General features: G+C 53.6%; 4 protein-coding genes across 4 annotated transcripts; 3 read left to right on the top strand and 1 right to left on the bottom strand.

The window, feature by feature from the left end:
- Positions 1–4530: 4530 nt before the first annotated feature.
- Positions 4531–5396, top strand: M409DRAFT_55655 (uncharacterized protein; the record flags this gene model as incomplete). Its single annotated transcript, XM_033813063.1, has 4 exons — positions 4531–4567; positions 4623–4669; positions 4762–4920; positions 4977–5396. 4 exons carry the CDS (start codon positions 4531–4533, stop codon positions 5394–5396), a joined length of 663 nt encoding a protein of 220 aa, XP_033666676.1.
- A 227-nt stretch (positions 5397–5623) lies between these two features.
- M409DRAFT_67114 (uncharacterized protein) lies at positions 5624–7660 on the bottom strand (the record flags this gene model as incomplete). The annotated part of the gene is made up of 5 exons (XM_033817267.1): positions 5624–6297; positions 6356–6840; positions 6905–6965; positions 6998–7076; positions 7637–7660. 5 exons carry the CDS (start codon positions 7658–7660, stop codon positions 5624–5626), a joined length of 1323 nt encoding a protein of 440 aa, XP_033666675.1.
- A 1399-nt stretch (positions 7661–9059) lies between these two features.
- M409DRAFT_67113 (uncharacterized protein) lies at positions 9060–10416 on the top strand (the record flags this gene model as incomplete). Its single annotated transcript, XM_033817266.1, has 3 exons — positions 9060–9183; positions 9249–9368; positions 9422–10416. 3 exons carry the CDS (start codon positions 9060–9062, stop codon positions 10414–10416), a joined length of 1239 nt encoding a protein of 412 aa, XP_033666674.1.
- A 665-nt stretch (positions 10417–11081) lies between these two features.
- On the top strand, positions 11082–12786 carry M409DRAFT_67112 (uncharacterized protein; the record flags this gene model as incomplete). Its single annotated transcript, XM_033817265.1, has 4 exons — positions 11082–11347; positions 11402–11786; positions 11840–11911; positions 11959–12786. 4 exons carry the CDS (start codon positions 11082–11084, stop codon positions 12784–12786), a joined length of 1551 nt encoding a protein of 516 aa, XP_033666673.1.
- Positions 12787–12987: the final 201 nt, after the last annotated feature.

The following is a 12987-nucleotide window of genomic DNA, read 5'->3' as shown; positions in this document are numbered from 1 at the left end:
GCTCATCTGGCGGGTGCGCATGCCACATGCTGGGTCGTCGCAGATGAGCCAGCCCGAGTAGTAGCGAGACGTGTGCTTGCGAATTTGCGTCTCGAGCTGTGCCGAGAGCGTCAGAGTCGTCATGCGTTTCTTGCACTCATCTCGTGGGCATGCCAGGCCTTCGTGCGTGAGGGCACCAACTGGGACGAGAGGTGCCTCATCTGACGAAGGTGAGTAGTTGATGCCGCGGTACTCAAAATGATGCTTGCAGCCCAAACACAGCAGCTCCAACGGCTCGCAGTCCTTGAATCGGATGTGATCCGGAATTTGACTCTCCAATGTGGTGATCTCGTTGGTCTGCTCTGCAGCTTTACCAGCGCCGCTGACCCTGTACTTGCTGGTATCCAGACCCAAGCATTCTGCCAGCAAAGTCACGTTTGTGCCACTGATAGGGGCACAAAGACGCTCAACCGGTGGCAGGATCTGCTTGTGCAGGTAGTAGTCGACATCAGCGGTGAGTCCGCTGTCCTTGGCCATGATCTCATCCAATTCGTGGGCATTCTTGGCTGCGCTCTCTTGTGATCCAGAGTTGCTGCCGCAGATAACGAAGGCCATGACATCCTTCGCTTTCACCTGCTTGCCCTTCGCCAGTCGCTTGAGAGCGACCTGCACTGAAGGCATCGTGTTTCCGTTGGGGTACTCCTTGGGGTCCTTGCCGAGTTGCGTGTAGATGGTGTACTTGTGGGGAGGGATCTCGTTGTTCCGCATCTTTTCACTCAGCGAACGGAGGTAGTCATGAATCTGAGAGACAGCCTTTTCAGGATCCTCTCCAGAAAGCAGATAATCCAGGATTTGCCTACGAGTTGTTAGTTGCGTCTCCTTCAGGGAGAGTGCAGTACTCACTTCGATGTATCCTTTGACAGAGCGCAATATTCTCTCCGCTTCATGTCCAAACCCTTGACATCCAGCTTTTCAACCCACTTCTGGTCATCAACTTGCACCATCTGAATCGCAGCGTACTTCTTCTTGGCATGCAGAAGCAAGCGGCGGAAAATGTGATCGATCTCGATCTCCAGAAGCTGATAACGCTCGTTGACGCTTTTCTGAAACTCCTTGCCCATCTTGATTGCGTCTAGGATGTTGTCGACGTTGGTGTTGACCATGACCGAGTCAGTATCGCCGTAGATAACACGCAGAGCATGCGCCGACTCTGCGAGATCTTTCGTCGATTGCAAAATTTCTCGCCCTTTGGAAGTCGTCAGGGCAGCAAGTGGTCTGGCGTAAAACCGAGACTTCGTATATCCCAGACATCCGTACATAGAGTTGGCTGTCAGCTTCAAGGCCATTTGCTTGATGTCCCACGTGTTCAGCTGGTCCTCAGTCGCCGTCTTGTCTTTCATCAACTTCTTCACCTCTCGTCGACGTGTCACAAGCGTGCGAATCAGTCGAGGAAGAATGCCCTTGTTGCTCGTATCTTCTGGTACTGCGGGGATCTTGTCGTCGTCGTCTGAGATGTCGCTGCGCTCGATCGTGGTGAAGCAGATGTTGTACTCCTGGATGATGCTGGGGTAGAGCGAGTTGAAGTCCATAACAAGGATGAAGTTGTCGTAGAGACCCTTCTCAGGCTCAAAGACGAGACCTCCTTTGAACTTGTCCTTCTTCTTGGCATCAGCGCCCTCATCACCCTCTGCGTTCTCCTCGTCGAGCTTCTTGTTTGCCGCGCCTTTGCCAAAGACCTTGTCTGGGCAGATATACTTGTTACGGTAGAACTCGTGTAACAAAATGTACTCGTTGCGCTCAGATCGGGTACCACTCAATGTTCGGGTCCAGGAGTTGCCAGCCAGATTGGTCAGGACCTTCGTCAATGGCAAAAGCTGGCGCTTCAACGCAATGGCAGCAATGAAGTATGTGTCCACTTCACACATCTTGACAAAATTCATCAAGCCCTCTCGGCTAGCTGCCATTGCCAACGCCTTCTCAGGGTCGATACGGATGTGTTTGCCGTCGAGGAACAGCTGGACCATTTCGTCCAAGCTCCAGTCTTGACAGCCTTGTGTGATACTCTTGCCCATATCATTAGCAATATCGCAGAGCAATCGACCTGCAGCAAGGTGACGCTCGACAAAGAAGCTCGCGCCTCCTTTACCAACATTCTTGGGCCAGTCGCCACGCTTCAGTCGACCAATTCGATGCCAGCCAGGTGTCTTGCGGTCACGCATACGACTGAGCAAGACATTGAAGTCGACATTGTCAAAGTTGTGGCCGACAATGGCGTCTGGGTCGTGTTGCTGGATGATTGCAAGAAGGATGCTCAGAAGTGCGGCTTCGTTTCTTTCCATCTTGATTTTATGATTTGCCTTCTCTGCCTCGATCTTGAAGCCCAGAGGGTATTCGCCGTTAGGGCGCATGACGGTGTACAACCGACTGGGAATCTTCTCTGGGGGTGTCGTATCCGTCAGGGAGACATTTTCGTAGAAGCGGACACTGGCGACTAAGATTTCGTTCTTGTTCTCTTTCTGGTTGAATGTGGTTCGCAAAGCCATGGACATCAGTGTCAAAGGAGGTGCTTCCAGATTGTCAGTCTCGCCCAGAGTGGTGATACCATTCGGCTTGTCGACTTGAAGTTCCAGCTTGCACCACGAGGCGTTGTTGACGGCATTGAAGTTTGCATTCTCAATTCTAAGCCAGCATGGTCCCATGATATTCTTCCAGAGTACAAACTGCTCAAACAAAGCTGTGTTAGTACCGAACACATGAGAGAAAGTTTCTCCCCTGATCTCCGCTGGAAGGGCAGACTTGTCGTAGGGGTACAGTAGTTTGAGATATTCGGCCTCCTTGGGAATGCCAGGCAGCTCAAAAGCGTACTTTCGAGAACATGGCTTGATCTTGTGCATGGTGATCTTGTTCTTCGTCATCAGCTTGTCGACTTCCTCGTAGACGCTACTGAAGTCGACCTCCTCGTCCGTGTCTCGTCCATGCTTGTTACGGTATTCGCGAGGGAGGAAGTATAACTTGCGCAAGATGTTGTCGACCTTGACAAAGCATGATGCAAAGCTGCCGTCTTTGCGATTCTTGACTTTGCCGAACAGACACAAGCTGCCATTGACCTCGGTGTAATCAGTCCAGAAGAAGAAAAGCGAGCCATCGTCCTCGAGAGCATCCTTAGCAGAGAGCTTTCCGGCCACGGCAGGCTCAGCGGCAGGGCTGCTCAGAATGTTCAACTTCTCCGTCACGTTGTTGATCGCAGTCATGTCCACGTGCTCGGCTGGGGGTCGAGTTGGAGAAGAGCTGTCTGGAGTCGGATACGCTGTTTTGGCCATCTTTGGGACAGGTCGGCTGCCTCTCATATTCACGCTGGTGGCCTTCAGATTTGACGATCCAGTGACCTCCGCAATCTCCATCAGATCATCTTCCTCGGCGTGTTCTGTCTTTACGTTCGCATGCTCTTTACGCTCAGCTACCTTTGCAGCAGGAGAAGACGGCAAAGGATCGCTCATTGGTACGTCGTCGTCTTGCGCCTGCACGAAGTAGGCATCGTCATCGTCGCGAGTCGAGACGAGGGGAGGAGTGTCGATAACATCTTGAGGCGCCGGCTTCTTTGCACGCTGAGAGGCAGCATCGCGGTCTTCCAGTGGTGGGGAGAGGACTCGAGTCTTGCGGCGGTCGTTACTCTTCACGGGCTTCCCATATGAAGGTGCACGTGTTTGGATATTCGAGTCGACCTCACCGAGTAGACCTGCCATGAAGGCATCGTCGTCGGCTGTGTTCCGGGCCGGTTTTGGCTTGGGAGCGTTCGCGGCTGTTTTCTGGTTGAAGTACTTGCTGATGCCCTTGTTCAGTTTCTCAGTTCGCTCGGCATCTTCTTCTCGCTTGCGTTTGGCTGTACTCCAAGGTCAGAATTGCAAAGATCAGGGCTTTCTGAGATACAAACCAGCTTTGCTGTTTCGCGGCAGATCATCTTCACTTTCACTATCGTCTCGGGCCTGTCGCTCATCCTGCCAATCTTCGCGTCCGTCATCAGCATATCCGGCGCCATTGTCGTCCACGACGAAGTCATCCTGGTCCAGACGGCTCCTGACCACCTTTTTATATCCTTCATCGTCCACCGTCTCGTAGATTGACTCGGCCTCCTGGACTTCGTAGTCGTCGAATCCAGTTTTGCCCGCCGCACGCAAAGCGCGTAGCTGGGCGAGACGCTCTGCCCTGGAGGGAGCCATTGCCGTTGGTCGAGATGTATGGAATGGGATGCGGATATATTTATGCGACGAGCATATCGGAAAGCTGCACAGCCCAGTAGACAAGTCCTGTTCAGAAGGTGCGAATGTGAGTGGGTGTGTTGGTCGAAGCTGGCTCTTTGCGGGCGAGAGGTGAACGCGGGACGCGCAGCTTCCCTAGCGTGTTCGAGCGCGTCTGAATCTACCGAGCTTCGCCCGTGCCAAGCCGGAGAAACGTGCGACCGACAAGCGAGCACCGCAACTTCAATTTGCTCCAGCCCAAACTCGATTTTCTTCTCTCTCCAGGTCGGAGTCAAACGACAACAGCTGGGACAAGATGGCCATCAAGCACAACCAGCAGATCCCGCACAACCGTGAGAAACACAGCGTCCCTTTCAGTAATTTACGACATCCACTGACGCCTCGCAGATTTCCGCAAGGACTGGCAGCGCCGTGTCCGCGTGCACTTTGACCAGGTAATTCCCCTCTCACTTCCCACGACTTGAGAGCAGTGGCGCCGGTCGTGCAATGACACTCGAACCTCGATTCTGACGATTCGTCTTTACAGCCCGGTCGCAAGCAGCGCAGACGCAATGCCCGCCACGAGAAGGCCGCCAAGGTCGCACCACGCCCAGTCGACCGTCTGAGGCCTGTGGTGCGCTGCCCGACCCTCAAGTACAACCGCCGCGTTCGTGCTGGTCGTGGCTTCTCGCTCGCTGAGCTGAAGGTATGGAAAGATGCGGTACAAACCATCAAGAACGAGATCTGACAAGGACACTGCAGGAGGCTGGCATCCCACGCAAGCTGGCGCCAACTGTCGGCATCGCCGTCGACCCTCGCCGCCAGAACCTGTCCGAGGAGTCGCTCAAGGCCAACGTCCAGCGCCTCAAGGAGTACAAGGAGCGTCTTGTTCTCTTCCCCCGCAAGATCAAGTCCCCCAAGCAGGGCGACGCCCCCAAGGACGAGGTCGACGCTGCCAAGCAGATCGGCGAGGACCTCTACGACGGCAAGGTCAAGCTCTCCAACAAGGCTTTCCCCATCTCCAACAAGGTCACCGTCCAGGAGGGCAAGGTCAGCGACTACCCAAGCACCGAGAACGCCTACCGCACTCTTCGTGTCGCTCGCTCCGATGCTCGCCTGGTTGGCAAGCGCGAGAAGCGTGCCAAGGCGAAGGAGGACGAGGAGGCCGCCAAGAAGAAATAGACTGTCCATCAAAAGGCATTCTATTCTGCTGGGAAGTGATTCGCTGCATTTTGCATGGCGTTGGGCGGGGCAAATGTCAAAATGGGACAATGGGATTTCAGGCGCGTGGTCAGCGCTCATGGCTTGATACCAGACTAGCTCGTCACGAAACGAAGCAGATGAACGAATCTTCCCAGTCAAACTACAGTTCCACCCCGTCATGTGGTTCATTCGATGTGCGTAAGACATTAATCGTCACTAGTATTGATCTGTCGTTTTCTGCTCAGAGGATTCCTGCCCTCCTTCACAGCCCAGGTGATGCTGCTCAAAACGGCTGCCGCAGCAAGACTCGCACCACAGAAAACCTGCACTCCCAACCACCACTGCCGATTTCCTCCAATAGCACCCGCCACAGGATTCCCCAACAAAACCCCCAGCGCAAGACAAAAATTATTCATCCCCATCCTGCCTCCAACGAACCTCATATCCGGCGTGATACTCGCCACAGTCGGCGTCTGCAAACTGACAAAAGCCCCCGAAAACGCCCCATACAACAAACTCCACACAATCAACCCGGCCACACTCCCCTTCACCACAATCCACACAAACGCCAAAACCGCCGAAATAGCAGTCGTAACAGCCAGGACCGGTAGACTGCCCCAACGATCCGCCATCAGCGCGGGGATCGTACGACCGACCACCGAACCCGCGGAGAGGATCGGCAGCATGTACCAGGACAAGGAAGGGGTTGTCGAGGGGAGGGTGGAGGTCGTGTAGTCGGTGATGTAGAAGAAGGGGATGTAGAGGCCCATTGCGCCGGTGAAGGAGACGAGGGCGAAGAGCGTGAAGAGGGGTTCGCGGAAGCCGGAGATGTCGATTAGTTTGGGCCGGGGTGGGGGGAGGGTGCGTTGGGTTGAGAGGGCTGTGGAGAGAGGGTTAGTGGGTTGGCGGTTTCTGGGGGAAGGGGATTTGGGGCATACAGAATGCCGCGAGGCAGGTTGCGAGGGCGATGAAGCCTATTACGCGCAACGTCCATCCGAATCCGACCCTGGGCTCTAGTTTGTGGAAGACGATAGGGTAGATCACTCCTCCTAGACTACTCCCCGTCGCCGCCAGCCCCGTCGCAAGCGCCATCCGCCTAGCAAACCACCCCGGTATCACCCCCACCGCCGTAATGAACAGCATCCCGGCACCGATACCCACACAAACACCCTGCGCGAGCATAAACTCCCAATAAATCCTACAAGCCGACGTCGTCATAAGTCCCAGCACGACGAAGACCGTCCCGAGGAGCACGAGGATCTTGGGGTGTCCACGGTCGAGGACGCAGCCTGCGAAGATGGACGTCACGGCGAGGAGGAAGCCTTGCATGGTGCCGATCCAGGAGATTGTGGATGGGGAGGTTGTGGGGAGGAGGGTGGATGGGTAGTAGAGTTGGAAGACGCCGAAGGCTGTTACTATGCCCCTGTGTTGTCGTCGATAGCTTTAGGTGCGTGTGGGAGGGCATGGGGATGGGGGATGGTTCTCACCAGGAGTTGAAATATAGCATGAACCCCGAGACGACCTGTAGCCACGCCTGGAGGCCGCTATCTGGAGGCAGAGAGACATCGTCGGGTTTGCACGTAGGCTCGTTGGGCGATGTGGCGATGGAGTCGCTGCTGGCGTTGGACGCAGAGGTGCAGTCGCTGCTTCGACGTTTTTCTTCCGCTCCATCAGAGTCGTACGTCTTGCCGGTTTCGAGATCGACGGGATCTTTGCGTTCGGCAGCCATTGTAGGCTCTGGCATTGCGGATGTCTGGGGAGAAAGAAGAGAAGGACGAACGCTCCGATAACGCAGAAGGCAATAGAAACATAGACAGACGACTAAAGAAATCAAAACGGTCCTACCTCCTACCTTACAACTTACAACTTCTCCACGGAGGCAAACCTATCCAAAGCGGACCGCATTGCTGGCTATGCATTGCCGATCATCCACCGCCCACCTCGCAGCCAAAACCCGAAACAGATCTCTAACCAGATGAAGTCAGTCCACAATAGACTTCGCAGCGTTTGGAAGATGTCATATTTTCTGGCTTGTGGAAGCTAGACATTTTGTTGAGGGTCCAATGGGTGGACTTCTGGGGATGTCGGTTTGAAGTTTATCGGGGATGGGCAGACTGGATTAGATATCCATGGGAGATGATTCGTTCCTGGGGAGGATGTGGTGTGTTGTTGCGATGAGATTTCTCTGTTAGCTGCAAGTGCTTCTTCTCGAGGAGCACTTGACTTTGACCAGACGTCGTCATCGTTGGCAGCTGTCCTTGAGAGCCACACTATCGACTTGGCAAGTGTCGCCGGAGATGTTCTCCTACCAGCTCAGGCGGGTGAGAGGCGTCGAAGAAGCATATCTTCAAGAAAGTCAGCTCGTCAGAGAAACGAGTCTCCTTCGCGGATGCCGAGGACCAAAGAGTATTTCGCGGCACACATAGCTCCCGATCAATGGTTCGCGTTCAAGATTCCCGTGGGAAGTTCCACTTCATAGGGTTTGTATAGCGGTCGACGATCTTCTTGGGCAAGATAGAGCTGTTAAACTCGGCCAGAAGGACCACAGCTCTAAGATAGCTCTTGATGTCGCTGTGTCTTGCTCAAGGACTCATCAAGATGACATATCGAGATGCAACGTCGCGAGCGGGATGAGAGTGTTGTTGAGCACTACAGGACGAAGAGGCTGATGTCGATGTGCAGAAGGTTTCGGGACGATCGGAGAATTTTGCCGGACCACTTTCGATGACGATCGGGGACAGGTCCTTCTCATCTATCATCGTCTTGTTTGATTGACGGACACGCCTCATCTCGCTGGCGACGAGCCTACACCTTTTACCTCCAACTTATCCACAATGGTCCTGCCGTTTCCCAAGCCAGTCTGACCCAAGACTCAGAATTTGAAACAGCTTCAGATTGCCCCTTTCCTCTTTCCTCGGTTTAGCACAATGCTCCGGTATTGCGTCTCTTCTTGCCCATCTTCAAAATCATTCCTCCTGAACTTCTGCCCTATTTTCGCCAGAAACCGGCAAGATTTCTTCCAAATTCTCCACATCAGTCCGAAATTCGACATACTTCTCAAGCAAGCAAATCCTTCCCGCTTTCACTCATATCCGCCCTCCATGCCATGTTCTCGGGAAATCTGACACCTCTAATTTCACCAAGTTATACGGGCGAGCGGCCTCGCAGCCTGATTGGCTTGATGGCTACAGCGAGTGGTCGCAAGATACTCTGGTCAGTATTGATGACTACGAGATCAAAGGTTATGCATGGACTTTGGATTGCTTGAGGCTCTTGGTTCTGCATTGACGCAGGGATATTCTTACCAGCTGTGCCACTGCTCAAGTTGAAAACATCAGTTCACCTCGAAGACAGATCGAGCAGGAGACGCCACCGACGTCATGACTTCTCACGAAGATGCGTCTTTTCAAGAGCAGACAACCTCACCAGGTCAGTATCTCCGAAAGTCCGTTGTCGATACGTATTCAATATATCGACACCTCTTACAATGGAAAAGCGAAGCCTTGCCAAGTGTCAAGCTACGACAACGTTGTCCCTGCGAGCCAGGAACCTCACCACGCCATCATCTCGAGAATGCTTGATTTCGAGGGGTAACACGTAGAGCACCTCTCTGAGTGTTGGCCTCACGCCCACTCAAGCGCCATGGTGGGACGACTGCGAGTCCTCGTAGTAGGGGCATCGATAGCCGGCCCAGCAACGGCGTATTGGCTTGCAAGAGCAGGTGCTGAAGTTACGGTCATTGAACGATTTGCTGGCATTCGAAAGGGTGGGGATACAGATGTTCACCGCTCCAACCCTTCGAATCGTACGCTATTCTTCCGTTGCTTACAGGAGGGCAAGCCGTGGATATTCGTGGCTGTGGTGTAACGGTGATGCGGCGTATGCCTGGGATGGAAGAGCTTGTGCGTGCGAAGCCGACTGGAGAAGAGGGTGTAGGCATTGTTCGCAATGGTAAGCCTTGCAAAGTGATTTGAGAAGATGTGAAAGGTTTAAGTGTCCTCTAGACGGACGGCCATATGGGATCATTCGGGCAACTGGCAACCCGGACCAACAGTCTCTTGTTTCTGAATTCGAGATCTTCAGGGGTGACCTTTCGACCATCTTGCACGATCTCACGAGGAGATATCAGAGGATCAGTTACATATTCGATGAAGAGATCGTCTCCATAAACCAGCAAGCCTCCGAAGGACCTGTTCAAGTCGACTTCGCCAGCGGGAGACAAAGCGCAACCTTCGATCTCGTTGTTGCTGCGGACGGTGCAACATCGAGAACACGCGCCATCGGCCTCCAGTGTGGCGTACGCGACCACATACATCCGACGAATACCTGGGCAGCATACTTCTCCACGAAGAAAGACTATCTCGGTGGAAGCAAAGTCGGCCTCGGGTATAGTGCACCCGGAGGTCGATTCACCACCGCAGGGTCCAAAAGCTCAGGAGGAGGACATGCCATGATGATGAGTCGAGGCACCGCGGCGGCCTTTCGACAAGCAGCCGAGCAAGGCAGCGAGCGAGAGTTCGTCGCTGAGCATTACGTGGACGCTGGTTGGATCAGCAACGAACTGGTCGAAGAGCTGAAGACGGCCGAAGACTTCTACGCCAGCGAGATCGTCCAGGTCAAAGTCCCACAGCTACACAAAGGCCGCTTCGTCCTCGTCGGAGACGCTGGTTACGCGGTTGGACCAACAGGTTTCGGTACGAGCATCGCTCTCGCGGGTGCTTATATCTTAGCAGGCGAGATCAAGAAACATGCTGGTGATGTTGACGCCGCCCTGGAAGCTTATGAGGGTCAGATGCGGCCTTTGATCAGGGAGATGCAGAAGATCCCGCCGATTCTGGGGTCCATCGTGGCGCCGCAGTCAGCGTGGGTGATATGGGTTAGGAATTGCATCTTTGCTTTGGTGGCTTGGAGTGGTATTGCGGAGTATTTGCAGCGGTTCTTTGCTGGTGCTTTTGAAGATTCGAAGGAGTTTCCGTTGCCCGAGTATGAATGGAACTAGTGAGGGCAGCACAGAGCCGGTTCGGTGTCATCTTCATGTGAGTCGCTATCCTTCAGTGTCAAGACGAGAGACCAGAAGTGCTGACTAACATCGGCCAAAGATCTTCGTTTTCACTTGAGGTTTCTCTGGTCATCAGTACAACCAAGCTGATCACTTTCCCCGAATTGCATGCACAGCATCCAGCCGTTGAATCATAGCCCTTCAATTGATCGCAAGCCTCTGAACTGCGCACCAGGCAACTCGATGGACCATTCGACTCTTGCCCTTGAAGAAAAGAATAATGCAGCACAAGAAAGTACGTCGAGCCGGAGTGCTATTACGCCCTAACGGCGGTACCACAGCGGCATTCACTCACCCTCGTATTCGGAACGACGCTCATCAGGGGCTTGGCGCATGCCGTGTCTGCGGAGTTATGTACGGTCGTTCCTCGCGTACGGCTCGTCAAATGCCCAAGCGAGGCCACAGACACGCTGCAGTCCAGTGCTCGCTGTGTGAGGCTCGGATCAAAGCGAGACCGAACGAAGATGGCAAAATGGAATGCGGTCGGTAGGCCATTCGCTCCTAATAAGAGACATCATGCAGTGGGCCGTAACGCGGAAACGCATCGCAAATTCACCGCTCAAACTCCGAAACTGTCGCTCTAAATACTATCGATCTCGCGGAACATGGCAAGCACACAGCTGGAGAAGCAAACTGAGCCAGTGCAAGGAGACCGACTTGAAGAGGCCAAAGACATTAGCGATCGTGGCACTGGGGAGGACGTTGAGCAGGCGCAGATACCGCAGCCGGAAGACGAGCACGACACCTCGGCCGAGCATGATGAGTTCGAAGTCACTTGGGACGGCGACGATGATCCTTCCAACCCGATGAATTGGAGCAACTCACGAAAGATCTCAATCATAGCGATGGTATCTTTCGTGACGTTCCTCACGTAAGTGTTCTCAACAAGCCACTATATCCAGCACACTGACACCTTTCGATCAAGACCTCTGGCATCGTCAATGTTCGCACCAGGCGTCCCCAATGTAATGGAAGAATTCAGCACGTCTTCCAACCTCCTTGCAGCATTCGTGGTGTCGATATACGTCCTTGGGTTCGCCTTTGGCCCCTTGGTCGTTGCTCCGGCCAGTGAGCTTCTCGGTCGATCTCCAGTATACCACATCTGCAACACCCTCTTCGTGATCTTCACCATTCTCAACGCGGTGGCCGTCAATCTTCCAATGCTTATTGCGTTTCGATTCTTTGCTGGTTTCGCTGGAGTTGGAGCTATCACGATTGGCAGTGGGACGATTGCCGATCTGATACCTCCTGAGAGGAGAGGAATGTCTATGGCGTTGTACTCCATGGGTCCGATATTTGGACCTATCGTTGTAAGTGAAGTCTCTTATCACCTGTTCTGGATCTTGAGTTTGACTTTTTACAGGGACCCATTGCTGGTGGCTTTTTAACCCAGGGTGCAGGATGGCGCTGGGTGTTTTGGGTGATTACTATCTCGGTAAGACTACCACTGACAACCATTGAAGCATGGCTAAATTCGAATAGGGCGGCGTGGTTACCGTTGCCTGCTTCTTCGTCCTGCGAGAGACTCTGGCGACCGTCATCCTGGAGAAGAAGGCAATCCGACTGAGAAAAGAGACAAACAACCCAGACTGGCATGTCCGAAAACCGCTGGATCTTCCCCCTCGACAGCTTCTCATGCAGAGCATCGTTCGACCTATGCGAATCCTCCTACTCACTCCTGTTGCATCGGCCATGAGCATCTACATCGCAATCTTGTACGGGCTCTTGTACATCCTCTTCACCACATTCACCTTTGTCTTCAAAGATCAGTACGGTTTCTCGACATCGAGTGCTGGGCTCTCCTATCTCGGAAGCGGTGTTGGCACCTTAGCTGGCCTCTTGTACGCAACAATGCTCAGCGACAGAAAAGTTCGCCAGAAGATCGCAATCAACCAGAAACCCCAACCAGAAGACCGCCTACCGCTGTACATGGTTCTCCCGAGCTGTCTCTCAATCCCTGTGGGATTCTTCATTTACGGCTGGGGAGCCCAGTACCAAGTCCACTGGATCGTGCCTCAAGTTGGAACGGTCATCACCAGTTTCGGAGTCATCATCATCCTGATGTGTGTTCAGACCTATCTTGTGGACACCTTCACAACGTACGCTGCCAGCGCAATCGCAGCCAACACGGTTTTGAGGAGTCTCCTGGGCGCGCTTCTACCTCTTTGCGGACTTGACATATATGACGCTTTGGGACTGGGATGGGGGAACACGCTTTTCGGCCTGATTGCGTTTATCATTGCTCCGATTCCAATACTCTTTGGACTCTATGGAGAACGGTTGAGAGCCATGAAGCCGTTTGTTGGATGAAGCAAGATGGGGGATGAAGAAGCACGCCAAGTATAGATGATAGATTTCACATAAGCTTGTACCTCCTCACGGATCGAATGCTTTTCGGTATTCATGTGAAAAGCATAAATCAAGAAACAACTAGAGGCAGCCGAAACGTTGTGTGTCTAGGAGCACTCACTGCCGTGGAACTCATCAACAAATTTCCACGGCGTCCTAGAC

Source organism: Zasmidium cellare (genome assembly GCF_010093935.1).
Source record: "Zasmidium cellare ATCC 36951 unplaced genomic scaffold M409scaffold_21, whole genome shotgun sequence".
Lineage (NCBI taxonomy): Eukaryota > Fungi > Ascomycota > Dothideomycetes > Mycosphaerellales > Mycosphaerellaceae > Zasmidium > Zasmidium cellare.
This window is presented reverse-complemented; position numbering and strand designations above follow the sequence as displayed.